This window comes from Lepus europaeus, chromosome 12, assembly GCF_033115175.1.
Source record: "Lepus europaeus isolate LE1 chromosome 12, mLepTim1.pri, whole genome shotgun sequence".
Lineage (NCBI taxonomy): Eukaryota > Metazoa > Chordata > Mammalia > Lagomorpha > Leporidae > Lepus > Lepus europaeus.
This window is the reverse complement of record NC_084838.1, coordinates 23749712-23773599: the sequence shown is the minus strand read 5'-3', so window position 1 is coordinate 23773599 and position 23888 is coordinate 23749712. Positions and strand designations below refer to the sequence as shown.

General features: G+C 42.6%; 1 protein-coding gene across 1 annotated transcript; it reads right to left on the bottom strand.

Annotated features, from left to right (window-relative positions):
* Positions 1–23687, bottom strand: TXNDC8 (thioredoxin domain containing 8). Its single transcript, XM_062206944.1, has 5 exons — positions 23664–23687; positions 20978–21082; positions 18511–18570; positions 17436–17501; positions 1–63 (listed from the first exon to the last, which is right to left on the bottom strand). Exons 1-5 carry the CDS (start codon positions 23685–23687, stop codon positions 1–3), a joined length of 318 nt encoding a protein of 105 aa, XP_062062928.1.
* Between the last annotated feature and the right edge of the window lie 201 nt (positions 23688–23888).

Genomic DNA, 23888 nt, shown 5'->3' with positions numbered 1-23888 from the left:
TTACATTAATTCTTGAATCTTCGTTGCCAATTTTTTAGCATCAGCTCCACAAAATTCAAAAATCTGTTTACAAATACACAAAGGTGAAACATTTATTGGTTTCAAGTAATTGCCAAGACATTGAGATTTTGAGTAGTTTTTTTCCTGAGTGTAAAACTACTCCTCATTTCTGTCATCTGTAAGATACTTCAAATATAGATACACATTAAACATATTTAATTCATGACACATTACTATTTATTGCCCTTTCAAATCGTTTATGCTAATGCTTTACCAAGTCTCTATTATTCTCCAAAATATTACTGTAATCTAAGATCTAAAACTTATAGTGAGGCTGGAAATAAAGAAACTCAATTATTGAAACATCTCAAAGCTTTCATACATTGGTACTAAGGACTTGTTAACTCATATATATGATCTGAAATCCAAGGACCTGTGATTTCCTACTTTCTGGCTTCTGCCCAGGTAATAGCTGTATGATTAATTGATCCTAAGAAGCACATTTTCTTTCTAAGTGTTCACATCTTTGAATCAGTTTTCAGCTTACGACAAATGGTGTGTTATATTTTAATTGCAATTCTTTCTAGTAGTATACGAAATATTGGTGCATCTCTCAATGGATCCTTTCTGCTTCCCCCCTACTACCTATTGCAATTTCAGTGCTACTGGTATTAGGAGGTTGGTGAGAAGGAAGAGAATGGGTAAACGGAGGCTGGGTGAAGACTTGAGTTTCAGCAGCCAGAATAGTGGTAGAACTTTGGGGCAGGGGTTGGAAAAGTCTAGAACTAACTAGGCTTGAGACTTGTGCTCAATGTGCCGGAGAGAAGCAAATGTCCCCGCGTGTAATGCTTCTGCTGTCCTAGGCAGCCACTCTGCCTGCGTGCTGTCCTTCGATTTCTTCCCTGCAAGAACACCCCGGACTGGTGATTCCCTCTGGATGCCATTTCACTTACCAGGTTGCGCATGGGTCCACTTCCATAACAGCAAATTATTCTTTTGAATCTTGAGAATACGTTTACCTAAGCACGGGTGCAGAATTTCATGCTTTATCTGAGTTGCCTGGTTTGTAACATTTCCCCTATAAACAGTTCTCTTGGCTTTAGCTGGGCCGGGGGAGGAAGGTGTTAGAAAGCATCTGGGAAAGTTTCTCTTCCTGAAAGTTAGGACACAGCTGGGTTGGTAGCCCTTGGGCATGAGAGTTTTATAATCTTCGGGGCAATCTGAGGCCAGAGGACGTATCAGGATGAGAACTCAAGGCAGAAAACACAGGCAGGCTTGGATGTATGAATGAGGAGATTTGGCAGGGAGCAGAAAAAGGATGCTAAGCTTACAAAGTGGCCAGAAAGTGGAACTCATTACCAGTGAGCCAGGGACCAAGGTGATGCAAAGGAGGCCTTAGGGTGCTCCCAGAGCCTGCAGGATGGGACAGAGGTGTGTGTGTTTAAACTATTTTCACTTGGGAGTAGCAGGACTCCTTCGGCAGTCCTGGCTGGTCTTACAGGAAACTTGTCCTTTGTCTCTACCCAATGCTTGGGTGGAATGCAGGGTGTGAGAGGTTTGGGGTTTCACCTGAGTCTCAGTCTTCCCCATGGGGGACTGAAAACGTGGGCTTCTCTAGGTAGGAACAGTGGCTCCCACCTCCTCTTCTCATGCACCTTCTGTCCAAGATTCCTCTCAGTCCCCACCCCTACTCCTCTGTTTCAGGAGCAGTCTGATACACGTCAAGGAGCAGGCAAGACAATGTGGACCCAAAAAGGCACTGGCAATGCAGGGATGAGAAACTCCCAGCATGCACCTGCATCTCATGACCACCACCATGTAAATCTAGATGCTCGTTGTCCCTACACCAATAATCTTTGTGGATCTGATTAAATCTGTTATCTTAGCCCATCCTCCATAGCTAAAGAGAAGCAAGGAGTCAAATTGTAGGAGGAGGCCTCTGGTCACTGACTTCTCTGCTTGGAGGCATGGCACAGGTACAAGGAACATCAGAGATAGGAGGGATGGGGATCTCCAGGGAGGAGTGATTTCCATGACCATGGGTTTATGATATGCTTGTGTGTGCCGTCTGGCAGCCACCAAGGACAGCCAAAAGCCACAAGTGCAATAAGAGCCTTGGCTATAGACACAGAGCATTATCCTGATTGTCCAAGCCAGGAAACTGAAACCACATTAAAAAAAATTCATCTACATTCAGAAAATCCCGGAAATTGTAAAGATTCAGTTTGGAGACCTGTTACAACGAGAATAAACTGTTTAATCACACCCAAATCAAGATATGGGTGGTACCAGTTGCCAGACTATTCTTCCTAGGCTCAAAGACAACCACTATTCAGATTTTTTCACACTGAACTAGTTCTGCTTGTTTTTGAACTTCTAGAAATAGAATCTACAGTATCTAGGTATTCTTTCACTTACATGATGCTTATGAGATTTACCTGTGTAGCAGAGGTACATTCCTTTTCAGTGTGTTTTTAGATTTCCATAGTATCAATATAATACAATGTATCCCTTTTGACTACAGCAAATAGCACTTCTAGGAAGATTCTTGTCCATATCTTTGTGGGGATGTCACTCTGTTGGCTTTAGGGGTCATTAAATTTTTCTGGGGGCCAGCATTGTAGTATAGCTGGTTAAGCCACTACCTGCAACTCTAGCATCCCATATGGGTGCTAGTTCATGTCCCGCCTGCAATGCCAGCATTCCATATGGGTTCTGGTTTGTGTCCTAGCTGCTTCTTTTCTGATCTAGCACTCTGCTAATGTACCTGGGAAAACAGCAGAAGATGGCCCAAGTCCTTGGGCATCTGCACCCACCAGGGAGACCCGGAAGAAACTTCTGGTTCTAGGCTTGAGCCTGGCCCAGCCCTAGCTATTGGGGTCATTTGAGGAGTGAACCAGCAGATGAAAGATCTCTCTGTGTCTCTCCCTCTCTCTGTAACTCTACCTTTCAAATAAATGAATAAATCTTAAAAAAAACAATTTTTTTTTTTTTTACTACATAATGCAGTGACTTTTACCTTGGTCAGCAAAAGCTGTAACTTGTCTCTCTGTCTCTCTTGTCTCTCTGGTTCCCTGTAAGCCACTGCTCTTCCTTGAAGCTCAAAACCACAAGTCCAGTCATTGCATTCTTCCTTGTAAATGTCCTCAATGTTTTCCCCATCCTCATAAAATCTAAGCTTCCTGCAGGTCTCCTTGATTTTATCCTGTCGACCTCACTGTTGCTCCCTCTCCCATAGATGGTGAACTCCAACAACATTTCACAGTGGGATTCATTTGTCTGCTTTTCAAATACGAGGTTGAATATCCCTTATCTAAAAATCTAAAAATCCTGAATCTTCAAAATCTAAAACTTTTGAGCACCAATGTGACACCACAAGTCTATGGTTTGAGGAACATAAACTTGTTTCATGTGCAAATTTATTTATTTATTTTTTCTCTCTTTTTTTTTTTTATTTTTTGACAGGCAGAGTGGATAGTGAGAGAGAGAGAAACAGAGAGAAAGGTCTTCCTTTTTGCCGCTGGTTCACCCTCCAATGGCCGCTGTGGCCAGCGCATCTCGCTGATCCAAAGCCAGGAGCCAGGTGCTTCTCCTGGTCTCCCAAGCGGGTGCAGGGCCCAAGGACCTGGGCCATCCTCCACTGCCTTCCCGGGCCATAGCAGAGAGCTGGCCTGGAAGAGGGGCAACCGGGATAGAATCCGGAGCCCCAACCGGGACTAGAACCCGGTGTGCGGGCACCGCAAGGCAGAGGATTAGCCTGTTAAGCCACGGCGCCGGCCTTGTGCAAATTTATTAAAAATATTGCAAAAATTACCTTCAGGCTATGCATATAAGATATACGTGAACCATAAAAGGACTTAATGGTTAGACTTGGATACCATTCCAATTAATGAATGCTTACCATGAACCAGACTTACTCTAAACAAAACAGACAAAACACCCTCACTGAGTTCATATTCCATTGATAATTTTATATTATAATCTAATTATTCAAATAATTCCTGACCCATACCCATGCTTCTTCCCATCTTGTCCTGCTTGTTAATTTTAACCATCCTTTGTGATGGTTTCACCTGAACTCATGTAACCTGCCTTGAATCTTTCTCTGTGATCCCACAGTACTTTTTGTAATCCACTTTTTTTTTTTTAAGGTTTATTAATTTGAAAGATAGGGTTACAGAGAAAGAGACAGAGAGAGAGAGAAGTCTTCCATCTGCTGGTTTACTCCCCAATTGGCCACAATGGCTGGAGCTGAGCCTATCTGAAGTCAGGAGCCAGGAGATTCTTCCAGGTTTCCCACATGGGTGCAGGGGCCCAACGACTTGGGCCATCTTCTACTGCTTTCGCAGGCCATAGCAGAGAGCTGGATCAGAAGAGGAGCAGCTAGGACTAGAACTGGCACCCATATGGGATGCTAGCGCTTCAGGCCAGGGCTTTAACCTGCTGCACCACAGCGCCGGCCCCGCAATCCACTTTTAAGTAAATGATTTTGTTATCTGTCTTCTTAGGAGATCAAGAATTTTTTCCTCCATATTTTGAGTATCTAGCCTAGAGCCATAGACAGAATATGTGCCATATTGATGGTTTTAGGCCTGAGATGAACTAAGCTGATTAAGTCCATCTGGGCAGTGTAAGTGTCAGTGATATGATATTACCTGTCTTATCCTTTCTTTGCCCAGTTTGCTAAAGACCAATGTTTCTTCTTTTTCTCTCTATCTAGCCTTGAGCCTGAACTCAGGAGTTTTAATGAACAGAGCTAATAAATAAGCAGCAACTTATTGACAGAAACATATTTCACAACAGCTTTCTTTTGAGGAAGTGTATAAACAAGGACACTAGCATATAATTTCTGCCTAAGCTGTTTTCTCATTTTAATCTGATGTTGGACTCTGCCTTTTGAAGGCTCACTCCACTCTGAAGCATTAGGAAGTGAGTTTGCTTCTTTCTGCTTAATTCATTGTTTTTCTGCATTGCTGATGCCCTAGTAATGGCTGCTAATGGAAATGATGAGCTCCAGTTTGCTGGGACCAATGGGTGGCTATCCATGTATAAAGTTTTTTTTTTTTTTTTAGGGGCCAGCACCATGGCTCACTTGGTTAATCCTCCGCCTGCGGTGCCAGCATTCGCATATGGGCGCCATGTTCTAGTCCCGGTTGCTCCTCTTCTAGTCCAGCTCTCTGCTGTGGCCCAGGAGTGCAGTGGAGGATGGCCCAAGTGCTTGGGCGCCTGCACCTGTATCGGAGACCAGGAGAAGCACCTGGCTCCTGGCTTTGGATCGGTGCAGCACCAGCCGTAGTGGCTATTTTGGGGGGTGAACCAACGGAAAGAAGACCTTTATCTCTGTCTCTCTCTTTGTCTAACTCTTATCTGTCAAATAAATTAAAAAAAAAAGTTTAAAAAATTTTTAATTTTAACATATTTCTAGATTTTTTAATTTATTCATATTCATTTTATTTATTTTAAAGGCAGAGAGAGAGAGGTGAAGAGAGAGATCTTCCATCTGCCAGTTTACTCCCCAAATACCTGAAACAGCTAGGGCCAGACCAGGCTGAAACGAAGACCCCAGAACTCATTTTGGGTCTCCTCCATGGGTGGCAGGGACCCAAGTACTTGAGTCACCAGCTACAGCCTCCAGGGTGTGGTATCAGCAAGAAGATGGAAAGGAGAGCAAAGGCAGCACGCCGACTCAGGCACTCTAACATGGGATGTAGGCATCCCAAATGGCATCATAAGCACTATGCTAAATCCTCAGTCCCTCCACAGGATTTTTAGAAGAACCTTTGCTATGGATGTTTTCAAACTTAAAAAGAGAATAAGAAAATGAACGCTTCCCCCCCCCCCCCCCCATTTACCCATCATCCAGTTTCAACCAGAGGTAGTTTTCTTTTGTTGTTTTTACTTTGATGCCAAAGACATTCTGTCACCCACATAAAGTCCATTACTGGTGCTGGGAAAATGCAAAGGGGTTGGAGAGAGTGGCTCCCTCCTAACAAATGGACTTCAGAGTCTGACTAATGATGCACTCATAAGACAATCTTAATAAAGTCTCTTGGTCAGTTGATGTATGATTTTGGTTGAGTGAATACTGGAATTACATTTGGAGCAGCTGTATGATCAAGTTGAGCTCATCATTTTTTCTGACATCTGTACTAAGTTCAAAACATCTACAGCAGCAACAACAAACCCTGAAGCAAGCACATCAATAACATCAGCAAACAAAAACCCCAACCAACCAACCAACTAATGCATGACATGTTTGGGGGATAGATGTAGAAATCTATGTACAGACAAGTTTTGCAACTTATATTGTATGATTTTTCTTTTAAAAGAAAGATTTATTAAGGCATTAAATTATATGAATAAGATGGAAATGATATGTCCAACAGAGAAGTTTTCGAAGTATCTCTGCCTTCTGTTGGGAGGTGGGCAATTCTAACTACTGACTGATCCTTCTTTGGCTCCTTTCTCTGACCACACCCCATGCATTTCTTCCCTAGAATCATCATGTTTGTGATGGGTATTTGAGCTTTTCCATTTGGCTTTGAAAACACCCAGGACAGACCTTGCAAATGCAAGGAGACCAATTAAGGCTAATGGAGTTGAACTAAAATCAAAACAAGACAGCTTGAATTGATATGCATTCAAATTCACGGAAATCAATCTGTTAATTGTTTTCCTTAGCTCTACTGGCCTTCTCAATTTGTTCTAATAGTGAGGTACCGGTAAAACACTAATTTGCTTTTGTTTTCTTGTCGCTGATATGAAACTAGCATCTTTGATTCTTTGAACATTGATGACTTGGATGAGAACAAAAAAATTTTTTTTTCCTGTGTTGGAGCAGACAACATTTTGTCGTGAAGGGTCAGATAATATCTAGGTTAGCCTTTGCAGCTGCTCAAATTTGCTCTTGTGCCAAAGCAGCCACAGATGATGTGGAACCAAAGGGCATGGCTGAGCTCCAGGGAAATTTTTACCCACCAAACAGGTAGAGGTCATATATGCCCCTTGGTTTGTAGTTTACCAGCTCTTATTCTTATTCTCAACACCTGGAAGTGTTGAGGTACTCAGTTCAACATAGTTTCCCCTTGAAGGGAAAAGGGTGTGTGCTTATCACTGGCAATATAGTATGGAACTTTGTTCTCAGGGATAAACATGGTTTTGGGGTCCATTCTCTTCAATGGCATATCTTTCTGTTCTCATGTTTCCATTGGAAAATCTGCTCACATGCTTAGTGTTAGGGAAATAGCTTGTTGCTCTTAATTCCCCCCGTGTCAGAAGTGAGTTATCCATAAACCTAGATGCAGCAATGAGCTTACCCCTCTCCTATCTTCTTTCTTTTGATGGATACTCTACTCAATAGACAGATATGCTGACCCCTCACTGTTCTGGATAGTGTTTCGGAAGAGAGTCCAAGATCTGCCTTCTATATAGGTCTGGGAAGCTATCATCCCCTTTCTCATTTTTGAGTCTTGACATTTGTATGAAGCAGCAATATCTTTTTTACCTGGGAAGTTAAATTTCTCTTTCACAGCTCCAGATTTTCCGACAGGAGGACTGTCTCAAGGTCTAGGCATCAAAGGAACAGTAGGAAGTGTGTTGACATAGGGTGCCAGTCATGCTCTTCAGTGAGCACCATTTAGAACTACGACTCTTAGATAAAGGGGGTATTTGGATTACCTACATGACTTGTGAGAAAAGGGTTGAAGCAGCAGATCTGATTGCTTATTCCTTGTGTATCTCCAAAGAACTTGCAAATATTCTTTGTGTTGATGATGGGTGACTTTGTTATATATACCTGGATGATTGGACTATGCTAGGCTGGCTTGTTAAGATGTTTTGCATAAACACTACTATTGATGATGTGCACCTGGTTTTATTGTTGGGGCGCTGAGATTATATTGCCTTGGTTGGTTGTATAGCAATGGTTGCATAACATTATTTTTCTATGTGACAAAAACCTATCACCCCCATGAAGATCTCAGTCCCTGAGCTTAAACAGTGTTCCTAGGCAGAGTCATTCGACATATGTACTGGAAAGTCATTGCTAGAGAGCAAGAGTACCCCTGTGTTCGCTAAGGAAGAACCCTATTAGTCTGTGCTGGATTCTACCAATGTGTATCTCTTTTTCCTGCTATTTTCATTCTTTTATTTTCTATCGTAAATCTTAGCTATGAATATAATTTGCTCTAGAATCTTATAAGTCCTTCTGTTGAGTTACAAAAGAAAGCTCCCCTATATTTCAACAATGAAGATTTCAGAGGAGATGAACTGGGTCAGGACTAGGGTGCAAATTGAAGGGGTACTAAAAACTCAAGATAAATGACACTTTAACAGATATTAAGTAAAAGTATTAAAATCAATGCAAAGACCCATGATGAACAAAGCATCAAAAATGTAAAATAAAGCTTTGACCCTACACTTAGAAGATCCTTACTTGCTTAGACACACATGAAAGCAGCACCTTTATCAATGGTGCCAAGGTCACTAAGTGGTGCTAATAGTTGCTGTACTACCCTGTCTTTCCCTGCATCTCCATTAGTTTTTGCTCCTCACAATTATTAATCTCTGCCACTGCATCAGTTGCTTTTGGGATTGATTGGTCCCTTTTAGGAATCTGCATTTTCAGAGCCCTGAAGACTGTGTGCAAGTTGTTTAGAGTAAATGGATGTGTGAGTCTTCAGAGAGCTTTAGAAGTCTCTCCTAACCTTATTTCTAAATGTCTATTTATTCATAACTGCTCAGGGATATAGACACACAGCTAGATTCTGGGATTCTAATCATAGCTATGTTTTATAGAATGTACCAAGTCCAGTGCTAGGGACTTTATATACATTCTCATAAATTTTTATGACAATCATTCAAAGTCAGGTGGTTGTTCCCAATTCACAGATAAGGAGAGTGAGACTTCAAGGTGGTCATGGTACATTCCTAAGGCCACTTGTGCTAAGAGGTGGACCTGGGTTCAACCGACAGTTGTCTGACTCCAGGAATGTGACAAATTGCTGCAGACACCCTTTGGAAAGATGGGGCAGGCACTGTTTTGTAGGAAGTTGAACAGTGAACACTGGGAAGGTGATTCTCCATGGACAGCCATACTCTTCACCTCCTATTGTATCACCCTATTGCCCCTACCTTGCCCTTGAAGACACTGAGTTTGTGACCCCTGCTTCCAAATCTGCTCTCTTTCTAGCACATCGTAGTGCAGTCTTCTTGGAATTCTTTTAATCTTTCTACTTTGGTGGGTGCTTACGGAAAATGGCAGTAACTCCCATGGTCTCAGAGGAAGCTCTGTGTTTTACAAGCACAAGGGAAGGAGCTTTTTCCCAATTCCTATGAGAGTGTAGTCCAGCAGATGGGTTCTTCTGATTAGCATATACGTACCATATCCCATCACTCTTACTAGTGGAGCTAAGTGCTTTGTGAAGCCCTTATCCCCTAATATCAAAGAATGACAGAGTCAACTTTTGAAAGTGGCTCATATTTAAGCAGTCGGCCAAGTTGATTATTATTTCTTTGTTTCTTTACCATTTCCCCTGTTCCATAGACATACACCAACCATGGATCGGGAACCAAGGTTATTACCCTCGGGAATCCATTGATGGGCTTTAAAGAGTCATTTAATATCCTAGTATTATTTGCACATTTCAGTTCATGTGCATACATTCATTTTTTCTGGAGAGAGAATTTATGGCCTTTATTAGATTCTTTTTTTTTTTAATTGATTTTTCCTTTGGGGGAGGCGAGGACTGTTTCTTCCGCTTTTCCACACTCTTGGTGCCATGCACATTCACCAACCCCCGCGCTCGCGTGCGTACACACACACTACTAGCCCCCTTTATTAGATTCTAAGAGAGTTTATAAGTCAAATTTGTGAGCTACAATAGTTCCTTCTTTTCTGTGATTTTATTTTTCAAAATTTTGCTTGGCTGTGGTTTCGGTTACTGGTGGCCAATTGTGGTCTGAAAATATTAAATGGAAAATTTCAGAGTGTACAATTTTTAAGTTTTAATTTGTGTGCTGGGGCAGGCATTTGTCTTACTAGTTAAGAAGCCTATACCCCATTTTGGAGTGCCTGGGTTTGAGCCCTGGCTCCACTTTTGATTACAGTTTTCCACTAACGTGCACCATGGAGGGCAGTAGGTCATGGTTCAAGCAATTGGGTCCCTGACACCCATGTAGGGTACCCAAATTGAGTTCCTGGCTCCCAGCTTCAGCCTGGCTCAACTCTAGTCATTGTAGGAACTTGGGGAGTGAACCAACATATGGGAACTCAGTCTGTCTCTCCATTTCTCTGCCTCTCAAATTCATTAACTAAAAAATACAGTGCATGCTGTTCTGAGTAATGTGATGAAACCTTGCACCATCCTGCTGTGTTCTACCCTGGATGTGAAACATCTGTTTGTCCTGTGTAACCATGTAGTATACCCTACCTGCCCATTAATTACTTAGAAGCTGTCTAGGTTATCAGGTTGATTATCACAGTACCACAGTGCTTACATTCAAGTAACTATTATTTTACTTAATAAAATTCTCATTGTGTAAGAGTAGTTATGGTGGTGATTTGGACATACCAAAGAGAAGCTGCAGAGTGAGTGCTTCCTTTAAGTGAAAAAGTAAAAGTTCTCTGCTTACTAGGGTAAGAAAAAAAGTCACAATTTGAAGTTACTAAGAGCTACATAAGAATGAATGGGAAAATATAGTGTATTTATGCACTGTTTCAGGGAGCCACTGGGTTCTTGGAATGTTTCTCCCATGGATCGGGAAGACTGCTGCTCATATAGTAGAATATGGTGTAATATTCTGAAAAACTAGCCAAGGTTTTGGGTGGCCAATTTGGAAGACACCACAGGAATGAACTTATTTGCCCCAATTAATCTTCCTGGAACATGGAAAGATATACATGGAGAAAACATAAGAAATAGAGCAGGAAGGAAGCGGCCCACCTTATTTACTGCCTGGAATTTGCATCGGCTCCCTTTAGCCCTAAACTATGACAGAATTATAGCTGCTGCTTATATTGCACCCCTGCCACGTTTCCACCCATCCTCTGCAGGAAATCTCCCAGCAATGGCCAGGGATGGCCCATTATCCACCATGGCCCTAGGTCATCGTACATAGCTTGATTTGCTTTACTTTTCTGAAGTTTCATTTTATTCATGATTTACATACTTTGAAATTAGTTGCAGTGAGCTAGCATTGAAGGGCAAGATAAAATAATGAAACCACTAAAGGATGATGTAGTGTGGGGATGGCAGTTAGGCTAGGAAACTGGGTAAGGGAGGTTACTGTATTTCAGTGATTTGGGCGGAGGAAGTAATTCTGAGATTCTTGGCAGCAGTGGCAAAAAGAGAAACCCAAGGGATTCCCTAAGTCTTCTAATCTAATGCAAGAGGGCAGATGATGTTTTCAAGGGCGGAAATAACCTAATTCTGTGCTGGTAGGAATTACCATCAGGCTTTTAACGGGATCTACAGTGAGAAGACTGTACATTGGCAGTAGCTCTCTGCCAGGCGTTTTACTAGAAATGGGAATGTATTTTGTATAACAACCCTTAACAGAAACTACTCTAGGTTTTTTGTATAAATAATAGATAAATGGCACTTAACTCCTTTAGTAAGTCCATTTTCAGTTGTGCTGTCCCAGGTGAAAGACAGCAGCATATTTATGAAGTTATTTTAAAGAACTGGGTTTAATTTTTCTCTACCCCTGGAAAACAGTGGATGTTCATGGAAGTCTTTCTAGTCAGTTCTGTTGAAACAGGAAGGAAATTGACGTGAACGAGTCTTTTCTTCAGGCCACCCCAAACCTCCTTTGCCCAGTGACTTTTCTTGGAGATCATTGTGAGATAAAAACATGGGAGGAGGGTGCTTGTATTTGGTACGAAAGTTAGGATACCACTTGGGACACCCCCATCCCATATCACAATGCCTGGGCTCAAGTCTGGCTCCATTCCAATTCTAAGTCCCTGCTAATGTGCCACCCTGGGAGGCAGCAGGTGACGGCTCAAGTACATGAGTCCCTGTCAACTACATGGGAACCTAGATTGAGTTCTGGGCTCCTAGCTTTGTCTTGTTCCTGCTGTTGTAGGCATTTGTTAAGGGTATTTGGGGAATGAACCAGCAAATGGAAGATCTCTATTTACCTGTGTCTCTTAAACAAAATAAAAATAACTACTTTTTAAATAAAGGTTAAGAATCTGTGGGAAGTCTTCAGAGATGTCGTGGTTTAACCGCAGTGCTATATGTAATGGTGGAACTGCAGATTCCACAGAGCCCTACAGAGCTGTCTAGGTACCCCGTGCTGGAAGTTGAGTCAAAGAGGTAAAAGATTTGGAGTACTGTCCCTATGGGATTTCCTCTCCTTTTTTGGCCCTTGTCTTTTGCATAGAGGATTGATATTCTTTGTCAAATGGGCCCAGTGTTACAAGTCTGAATTGATTCAGGTATGAATCTGTCAGGAGACACGGATGCCCGTACAGAATTTAGAAGTAGCTTCCCTTGTATGTAATGGCATAAATGGTCTCCAGCCTTTGTTTCAGTTTAAAACTCCATAATGGTAAGTTAGTAATATGCAATGGTAAATTCAGTTCTCAAGAAAACTTGGAACATGGCTACCCACAGTGACCTTGGAATTAGAAAATAAAGATTTAGATCAGCTTAATTGATGGTGCCATCAGTCTAGTTAACTTTATTTTCCAATAGCTACCTGGTAGAAAATTCAAATTTGATGCCCTTCGTAATCCCTAGAGCACAGGCATTTTGTTCTATCAGTTCAAGACAAGCCTTAGGGGTGAGGCTTCGGCCTACTAGTTAAAATGCCTTTGGGATAACCACATACCCTATCAGAGTGCCAGAGTTTGAGTCCCAGATGCCAATTCAATTCCAATTTCCTGCTGATGTGCACCCTTGGAAGCAACCGTGATGGTTCAGATAGTTGGATCCTTGATACCCATGTGGGAGACCCAGATAAAGGTGGAACCTCCTGGGTGTGGCCTGGCCCAGTTCCACCTGTTGTAGGCATTTGGGAGTGAAACAGTACATGGGAGATCTTTTTGTTTGTCTCTTTTTGTCGATCCACCCTTTCAAATAAATAAAAATTAAACAAAAAAGAGCCATACCCTGTAGACACCAGTTCAAATGCAATTGTTTAGAAGAATATTGCCCTGCTTGTTAATGAGGCCTTTTCTGTCTTCATGAGACTAAGCAGGATCCCTCAAAACACAGCTTCGGTTTGCTCCAGAGCCTAGACACAATCAGTTGAGAACTCAGAGTCTTGTCTCGTCATAAAATGGAGTAAGACACTTCAGGAGCAGCAGCCACCAAGCCAGGTCATTTGCAGAGGGAGTGAAACCAGAAAACTGTGCCGAACTGAAGAGAAACTTGCTCTGAGTCATATTTGGTACAAGGACAGAGTCAGAAGTGGAGCAGAGCTGGCAGTAGCAAAGACGGAAGCATTCATACGTTCACTCACTCGCTCACTCACGCATTCCTTATATATATAATGAGTCTTTTCTGTCCACCCAGAACTCTTCCAAGTGGGCTAAACACTGGGCTTTCTAAAGCCACTGGACTTTCAGGGAAGCAAGAATTCCTCCAGGTGCTTGGGATGGCATGAGAAAAATACACAAATGCAAGACCTGACTTAAACAGAAAAGGACTTGCGATAGTACATTGGGTTAACATCATGGAGATACTTGAATGCCAGCCTTGGATCTAAGGACTTGCCTTGAACCTGTAGGAAGTACAAGGGGAAGGGCATCAGATTTTAGGTAAGGGCATGGCATTCATGGATCTGTGAAAGGATATATTTGGAGAACAGGGCAGGGCTGTGGAGCTAACTTGGGGGTGAGGAGGGCTATTCAATCATGTAAATAAAACATATTTGTAGCTGGAACTAAAAGCAGGGACAAAATTGTCAGAGAGCAGATAGGCTAGGAAAGGATACAACACTGTGAAACACTGATATTTGAGAGCAGCCAGAGACAAACTAGAGAGCTTGGGGAGGGCTTTCAGATAGAAGCTAAAAGAGAAGAAAATTCCCAGAATGTAGAACTGATTAGTGAACTGTGCTTCCATGTAACCAAGGTATACAAAGATTGGGAAATGGCTATTTAAATCAGGGGCAGGGAAACTCTTGGTGACTTCCAAGAGAGCCTATAGATAAGGGAAATAGGCCGGCGCCGTGGCTCACTAGGCTAATCCTCCGCCTTGCGGCGCCGGCACACCGGGTTCTAGTCCCGGTCGGGGCACCGGATTCTATCCCGGTTGCCCTTCTTCCAGGCCAGCTCTCTGCTGTGGCCCGGGAGGCAGTGGAGGATGGCCCAAGTGCTTGGGCCCTGCACCCCATGGGAGACCAGGATAAGCACCTGGCTCCTGCTTTCGGATCAGCGCAGTGCGCCGGCCACAGCGGCCATTGGAGGGTGAACCAACAGCAAAGGAAGACCTTTCTCTCTGTCTCTCTCTCTCACTGTCCACTCTGCCTGTCAAAAAAAATAAATAAATAAAAATAAAAATAAAAGATAAGGGAAATAGTAAAAAATATTCTGTCATTTCAAGAATGAGCACGCAAAGTGAAGGAGAGTAATCAGAAAAACATCAGATACATCCATGAGAAATTTTTGGTTGCAAATGGCAGGAAAACCCTACCCACAGTTTACTATGAAGATAGTTCAGGCTTTGGGCATGCATAGATTTAGGGTTAAGTCAATGACATTCCTATTTCTTGGTTGGAATTTGAATCTCTCTGTATGGTGGCTTCCTTTTCAGGTTCCATGAGGTGACAAGCTAGCGGTAGCAACATCAGCCCCATTCCCTTCCCCAAATTAAATCCAGTGATAGGATGCTTTTACCTAAGTGCTTTGGGAAAGCCCTGGAGTTAGCTCTGGTTTGGTTTAGATTGTCTTGACTAGAGCACCAAAGGCCCATTCCTGTGATGGAAGTCACTGATTGGTCCAGGCCTGGAGAAGCAGCCCTAAAGAAACACATGGACTAAGCAGAGAGAAGGCATGATTCCTCGGAGTAAGATCAGGGTACTGCGATGGATGATGGTGAACGGATGCTGGGTGGCACAGAAAAGCGTCCAAAGTCCAAGGTTGGAAACAGCTAATGCACAGAGGCCTGGAACCAAATGGAGGGGATGCAAGCAAGCTGCATGGGAGGGATCTGCCTTGCAAAGAGGGAGCCTCCTCATTTCTGAGATGAGAGAAGATAATAAAAGGCAGTGAACAGGCAATTGACATGTAGGTGGGCAAGTTGAAGGGACAGATGCTAAATAACTTCAATTTTCAAGAAAAAACCAGGCCAGCGCAGTGGCTCATTTGGTTAATAATCCTCCACCTGCAGCGCCGGCATCCCATATGGGCGCCAGGTTCTAGTCCTGGTTGCTCCTCTTCCAGTCCAGCTCTCTGCTATGGCCTGGGAAGGCAGTGGAGGATGGCCCAAGTGTTTGGGCCCTGCACCCGCATGGGCTCCTGGCTTTGGATCAGTGCAGTGCCAGCTGTAGCAGCCATTTGGGGAGTGAACCAACGGAAGGAAGACCTTTCTGTCTCTCTCTCTCTCTCACTGTCTATAACTCTACCTGCCAAATTAAAAAAAAAAAAAAAAGAAAAGAAAAAAACCAGAGGAGAGTGTATTTTTTTATAAGTAATTTAAATCTATCACACCAATTACATTACAATAAATGTAAACAAATAGAAACCGAAAATAAAATTCTATAGTTAGCATATCAAATGCTTTCGTTTTTCACTTTGCAGACATAATCTTCATAAAGCTTAAGCATGGATTTTTACCTTATATAATTATTCTTCATAACATTTTAAATTGCATGCCATTTCTAGAATAAATGTATAATTCATTTAGCCACACTGCTAAAAAGATATTAAGATGATTTCCATTTTTTTAAATTTTTAAGATTTTTATTTATTTATTTGAAAGTCAGAGTTACACACACACAGAGAATGAGAGGCAGAGAGAGAGAGAGGTCTTCCATCCACTGGTTCACTCCCCAGTTGGCCACAACAGCTGGAGCTGTGCCAATCCAAAGCCAGGAGCCAGGAGCTTCTTCCGAGTCTCCCACACAGGTGCAGGAGCCCAAGGACTTGAGCCATCTTCTACTGCTTTCCCAGGCCATAGCAGAGAGCTGGATTGGAAGTGGAGCAGCCAGGTCTCGAACCGGTGTCCATATGGGATGCTGGCACTGCAGGTGGGGACTTTACCCTCTGTACCCCTCCGTTTTTAAAAATTACTTTCTCTGGAATTCTGACTTTCAAATAAATAAAGCTTAAAAAAAAAGATAATTGGGGCCAGCATTGTGGCATAGCAGTAAAGCTGCTGCCTGAAATGCTGGCATTCCGTATGGGCACTGGTTTGTGTCCTGACTGCTCCACTTCCCATACAGCTCCCTGCTAATGGCCTGGGCAAGCAGCAGAAGATGGTACAGATGACTGGGTCCCTGCCACCCCCCGTGGGAGACCTGGATGAATCTCCTGGCTCCTGGTTTTGTCTGGCTAAGCCCTGGCCATTGCTGCCACCTGGGGAGTGAACTAACAGATGGAAGACCTCTCTAATTCTGACTTTCAAATAGATAAATAAATCTTTTTTAAAAAAAATCAAGAATAATGCTACAATAAATATATACTTAGCTGTTCATTTTTCATGGGGGTATTTCTGTAAGAAAAGTTCCCAGGAATGGAATAAATGTTTAAAAGGGGTTGAACATTTTGTGCTTCCTAAATGTATTGCAAAAATCCCCTTTCACAAGGAATGCACAATTGTCAATACCCTAGGCCAAACTCAGAATCACTAGTTTTGTCATATACTGGGTATTTAGACATGTTACCCCATTAATGTCTTCAAGACGACTAGCATAACTTGCTGAATGTTTAAAGCCAGAATGGATCTAAACACTTCAGTCATGTTATAATTAGTTTAATTTTCACAACAAACTTATGCAGAAAATAACTTACTAGGATCCATATTTTTGCAGGTGGGGAAACCAAGACACGCAGAGAACAAGAAAACTGCTCAAAGTTCCACAGCCTGAGAGTGGTGGAATCTGGATCCAGAGCCCGCCTGCTCACCACGAGGCCGTGTCGCCTTGTGACAGTTTCTGTTGAACATTTCCCCCGTTGTGTTAACAACATGTATGCAGTCATGCAAGAATTTCATCGTGTTCTACTCTGGAAGATTTTTCTTGATGATTCTGCCAAGGGGAGGGAAGTTCTCGTGGATTTGGATATCTCAGATGGGGAGATTTATTATGTAATGCATTTTTTAACCTGTTGCTAGTACATAAAATTTGGAAATTAAAAATTGCATTGCTCAGTACTAAGATGAGTGCAGTTTTTCCTCATTCATCCAGGATTCTCCAACTTTTTTTTTTTTGATCTGATGGTTATATAATCTAATTCAATACTGCTAGTTACCATGGAAACATACCTTCTGGCTTTTCTTGAACATCTGAAATGTGGGTATTGCTTTGACATGACAAGTTTTGGCCAACTCCTGGGAAAGAAAAGAAAGGCGTAAAGTCATAGTTCTGGAAATATGGAAATAGGCTAGTGCAAAAATAGAAAAGTGGATCTTTACAAATTACTCTTGAGACATGGGATGGTATACTTTTCTAGCATTTTAAGACAGGTTTATCCTTTAATAAAAGTCATAAACAGTTGTTCTGTCTACAGAGAATTGCTCCTAGGACCCCCAAAGGTACCAAAATCCATTCTGAAGTCCCTTAGATAGAATGGCACACTATTTTGCATATAACCTATGCACATCCTCCTGTGTACTTTCTTTTTAATTTTTATTTATATGTCTTATTTATTTGAAAAGGAGAGAGGAGGAGGGAGGGAGGGAGGGAGGGAGGGAGAGAGAGAGAGAATCTCTCGTCCATTGGTTCACTCCCCAAATATCTACAACAGCCAGGGTTAAGCTAGGCTAAAGCCAGGAGCCAGGAACTCAATCTGGGTCTCCCACATGAATAACCAAGACCCAAATATTTGAGCTATCACCAGCTATCTCCTAGTGTGTACATCAGCAGCAAGCTGGAAATATGAGCAGAGCCAGTACTTGAAGCCAGGCACTCATTTAGAATTGGGGTGTCCCGCGTGGCAGCTTAACCCTTATGCCAAATGCCCACCTCTTCCATATACTTGAATCACCTCTAGATTGCTTATAATGTCTAATGCAATATTAATACCATGTTACTAGTTATTATGCTGTATTGCTTAGGAATAATGGCAGGAAAAAAATCTGTAGTTTTTCAGTACAGACACATTTTCTTAAAGAATATATTTAATCAATATTAATTGAATTTGCAGATGCAGAATTCATGTACCCTGACTGTAATACAAAGCATACAAGAGCAGTATGAGGGAATTTACAATAATTTATCAGAAAAAAATGGTTGAATTCTACTTGATCTTAATTTGGTAATGTAATTGCTGAGGCAGTGCTGCTCAAGGACACTGTATTCAAATTTTAAGTCTCTACATGGAAGATTCAAGGCTCTTACCGGAGAATCATCAATATCCACGTTAGCAAACATTACATTTTGGTATTGTTGAGACAGTGCCTTCAAAATGAAAGAATAAAAATTCCCCCGTTAGCCTAGCGTTCACATTAAAACAGGTACTAGAAATGTCTTTTCAGCCAAAAGGTTGTTAGATAACTAAGCGTCACTCTGGCATTTCCCTACTGCCTAGAACTGGAAGCCCCCAAATGCCAGATAATGCCAAGGTCAAGCAAGGACCAATGGCAGAAGCTGGCTCTACAGAATCACAAGCTTCAAGTTTCAAGGTTGGAAAAGGACACAAAACAGACCAATGATGAAATGGGGTGGGTTTAGACTTATCCTAGGGGAGAGTAGGTTTCTCATGGAAGGGAACTCTGGGAGTTTGTCTTCAAGATACAGTTCTTTGGGCCTAATACCAAGACCCTACCTCTACCTTCTCATTGTGCCAAGCTTTTCAGGTGCTGGTGATACTGGTGGTGGTAGCAGGTGGTTCCGGCCAAGCAGATAATGACATTTTTATGCAGTTGTGGCCTCACTACTTTCCACCCTCAATACCACCCTTCTGTGCTCTGCTATGTGTTGAAATTCGATTTCCCAGATTCCTTTGCCAGCTGATTTCTCTTCAGGTTCTGCCACTGGGAAACATTTGCAGGAAACAGAAGGAGGGAAGAGGGAAGACATTATGCTCTTCTGCTTCTAGTTGTTTCTGGAAACCACTTAGGCAACCGTGGTGACAGTGTGGTTGGGTAATGGGTCTGGAAGTTCAAGATGCAACAGCAGCAGTCACAGTGGCTGCAAGTGCCAGCTCCTGTGTTTCTTTTCCAACAGCTGGGTTCCAAACCCTGACACCGTCTTGAGTTGTTAGCTTGCGAATCCTATCTCAAGAATTTCCAGGCACCTGCTGCAAAGGATAACTCTCTTTGATGGTGCTGTGGGGTATCCAACATTTGGCCAGGATAATGAAATAGCAACAATAATAGATGAAGCTGTCCTTGGGCAGGGGGGTTTCCAATGGAGAAGCAGGAGGCAGCATGGCACGAGGTGTTGAGGTGAGTACAGGCAGTATTGGTTGAGGAAATGCTCCTCAGTGGCTTTGAACATGGATCATTTCTGAAGCAGAGAGTCCTTCTTCAGTGGTCCATCAGGACAGTAAAGCGGGGTTGGGGGGGGGGACTCTTGGATGACAGACACAGGAGCCTTTGGGGTTTTAGAGTTTTTCAGGTTAACACAATAGTGACTTTGATTGGCAGCCTCTCCGTGCCTGGCAGGAAAACGATGTCACCCAAGAACCTGGGGCAGTTGATTTGCTCACCATCTGCAGCAACATGAATGAAACAGAAATAGAATGGTGGTTGCCAGGGGAGAGGGAGGATAAATGGGGAGCCATTTAGTGGGTATTAAGTTTGTGTACAGTCTGTGTGCCATGTAGTGTTTGTAGGTAATAATCCGGTTTTGTGCACTTAAACATATATTAAAAGTGTAAATCTTCTGTTATGTGTTCTATCTTGTAAGAAAGAAAACAAAGCAAAGTACACACAGAAATATTTGGAAGTGATTGATATGCATTTGCATATATCTAGACTGTGTACATTAAATATGTGAAGTTTTTGTATGTCAGTTATGTCTCAATAAAGCCATAGGAAAAATTAAGAATGCCTTTAAAAAAAGACATTATTTATTCTGGTAATAAGACTGAAGAACTGGAGAAAGTTTACTCTTTTATATTATAGTTAAAAATAAGTGTGTTTATCATGCTCTGTAAACTATTCTAATGTTTAGAAGTTCTGAACTCTGGAACTTTGGTAAAATGTACTTATTATAATGTGAATAATCCATTGTACCATTGGACTCTTTTGCACAGATATTTAATTAAATTTTAAATTATTAGAGAATGGGGGAGAGGGAGAGAGAGAAAGGGAGAAATGTGGGGGGGGGGGAGAGGGAGAAAGAGAGAGAGAGCGAGAGCTCTTCTACCTGCTGGTTTGCTCCCCAGATGCCCACAACAGCTGGGGCTGGGGCTGGGCCAGGCTGAAGCTGGGAGCTGGGAACTCAGTCCCCATCTCCTGCTTGCATGGCAGGAACCCAGCTGCTTGAGCTGCCACCTGCTGCCTTTCAGGGTGCCCAATAGCAGAAAGCTGGATCCAGAGCGGAGCCGGGGCTAGGACCGGGCACTCCAATACGGGGTGCACGTGTGTCCCAACTAGCAGCTGAACTTCTAGGCCAAACACCCACTGCTCTTTTTCACATATTGATACTCCTTGCAGAATTATTCATAGGCAAATAGTAATCATGTTCTGGTGTCATCTAATTAGAGCTCATGTATTATCTTCAGGTTAACCCAAATGCTTCAAAACACTATGGTTCTGTAATGGCTCAGGAGTACCAAACTTTCAACAATTCCTGGGAAAAACATCTGGGGATTTTCAATTTCTGGTACAACCATGATATAGACACTGATGACACTCACATGAAAAAGAGGAGACATTCTTTTGCAGGGACCACACCATTTTGCTGAAAATTCAACCACTACAAGTTTGTATCCAGCAGATTTCAAAAATGTTTTCAATTCATCCTGAAAGCAAAACATAGATGAGGAAACATGCATACTCTCATAGAGTCTGCCAGAAAAGAAAGTGAGGTTAGTCAGGTTAGTTCTGAAAAATCTGAGCTCATCATCCTACCCCATTGTTTTCTAATGACCCAACATTTTCTAAATGTCTCTGAGGTCAGACATAGTTCTCTTTCTAATTGCATATCAATAATGATAAGCCTACTAAAAGATTAGGATTCTATTTACCAAATGAGCTTATAATGGAGGTTGGTAATGATGATCACTTCTGGGGAGACACTGAGGCTGACCAGGGAAAGATGAGAAGGGAGGGCGGGGCTGAAATGTTGTTCAAGGTAGATATCTATTTCTATATATACACATCTATAGATTCCTATGTATATTTTTGTTCAAACAAGGATCAACATATACATTAATAGTGAAATTTGAAAGGAGAAGAATTAATCTGACCTCTTGAGTCATTTCTTGTTTTGTTTTGCTGTGGGGCAATGGCCATGATTTAAATAAGCGAGTACTCATTCCATCAGTTGTGCGGGTCATGTAAAAGAGGAAGGCCTCAGATCACTGTATCTGCTCTTGCTGTGTGAACAGTGACTCTCCTGGGCTGGTTATTTCATGCCTGGTTCACCTCGCCAAGTGCCTCCAGGACTCAACACTGATCCATCCCTGCACCTCCCAGAGTTCTGACAGGTCTAATCTGAGTAGTCATGGAATAGTTACTGCCTGAGCAAATGCTCTGTTCATATGGAATGCTGTCTTAAAATATGTTTTCCTTTTCTCTCTTTGTGTCTCATGGTCTCACACATAGTCTTCACACTCACTCTACAGGGCCTATACTATTATTACCCCCAGTTCACAGATGAGAAAACTGGAGTTCATGAACTTTCTCATGGTCAACCAGCTGACGAGTGGTGCAGTTGGGATCGTTAACCTAAGTAGCCTGCTTCCAGAGCCCATTTCCTTGACTACAACACAGAATCATCCCCTGAGTTCTTGGTAGTGATGGGATCCATATTTCCTTTCACTGGCTTGAATGGGGGTTGGACATGGAATTGTTAATTGGGTTAAGTCAGTAAGGGCCTAGCCCCATTAGGGATGTGGTTAATTCCACACAAATGGTGTGCTTACTCTCTAATAGGGGACTTGACAATTTTGTTGCCTTTTGATTTAGTTTCAAGCAGGTGAAAATGGTGACTCCCAAAGAGGCACTCTCTTATCACCATTCCTATAGGATACAGTCACTAATTCTTTCAGAGAGCTCTGCCAAGCCTCCATTTTCTTACTTGTTTTTGAAATAAGGTGGATGCCATCCTCACAAGCTCCCACCCTGTTTGCCTCCCAGGAGTTATTGCTTGACTGTGAATTGATCCAGTTGGGCCCATGAACTTGACTTGGCTGAATTATCTGAAGGGAGTACTCCCACTGAACAGGTATTCATTCAACACATCCCCATTGAAGCCTATACAATGCAAACACTGGGCAAAGCTTTAGGGTACATCTGTGGGTCAAAACACAGACACACAATTCCTTTCTCTCATAGAACTTATACTGCAGGAGTGGAAGCCAGCTGGTGGGTCATCAGGTAAAACAGGAAGTACGTTAGTGATGCTTGCTCACCAAGAGAAAAATGAAGGAGGAGGGAAAGATGGGGATTGGGTTACAAATGCAGTTGGGGTGGTCAAAGTCCACCTCAAGGAGGAGTGGCGTTGATATCTGAATAAGAGTAGGAAGGAGAGAGCTGCCCTTCAGGAAAGGCCTCTGGGGAGGAGAGGAGGCTGCTTCTCAGGGAAGAGCAAGGCCCTAGGCTGTTCTGTAAGAGTTCCAGAAAGTTAAGTAACAAAACAGTTACTCAGAGCGTGAGCACACGTGTGATATTTGAAGCCATGGACAGCAAAGTCGCATGGAATGCCTCCTTTTCATCTGGCCGGTGTCATTTGTGTGACCTTATATATAGCTACATTTGGGAAAAATTTCCAAAGTCTAAATCTAAGGGCACTGGTGGACATGACCCTCAGGCCCCATGCCAGCTACTACCCTCCTGTAAGGAGGCCTGACATCAGAAGGGCTGGATTCCAAACTCACATCACCCATTAAATAAGGTGGGGCCTCTTAATAATTCTCTGTCTGAAATGCAGATTTCAATTTGTTGTGACATTAATACTGAGCAACAGATAAGATGCCAACGTAAGGGGCTGTTCATACTGCTTGCCATTCCCCACCCCCCCTTCATAGGTATGTCTGGCGACTTCATTCTCTTTCCTAGGGTAAGTGAAACTATGTGGATTCTCTAACTTCCATAGATTTCCAAGCACAACTAAGGGCAGGGTCTGTTAGGAGCCGACTTGAACCTAGCTAGCATCAGAGCAAGAAATAAGAGCTGGAGTGGAAGAAAACCCTTTTGATCCATTTGTCCCTTGGCCACTTCTCTAGATGGTGCCATCTCTCGCGTAACAGCACAAGGAGCAAGAACGTAAAAGTCTTCCCTGGTTACACAGCAAGGAAGGAAGTCGCTCTCAAAGCTTGTTGAGTCTGTTCTCGAGATGGTCACTTCTGAAATATTCAAGGAAGCTAAATAAGTACTTGCCGTGTCTTTTATAACCTGCACCATGGTTTCCAGCCGACACCTGCTGACGAAACTCTCCTGTTGGTTCAAGTGGATCACTGGAGCTGTCTCATTAATTATAGGATCCTGGCCAGAACAAAAGGGTAACTTCTCTGTGACATCATTAAACATGTCATCTCAGAACCTGGAACCTGGGCAGACTAGAGAGCTAATTCCACTTTGAAGTTATGACTTGTTAACTTGTGG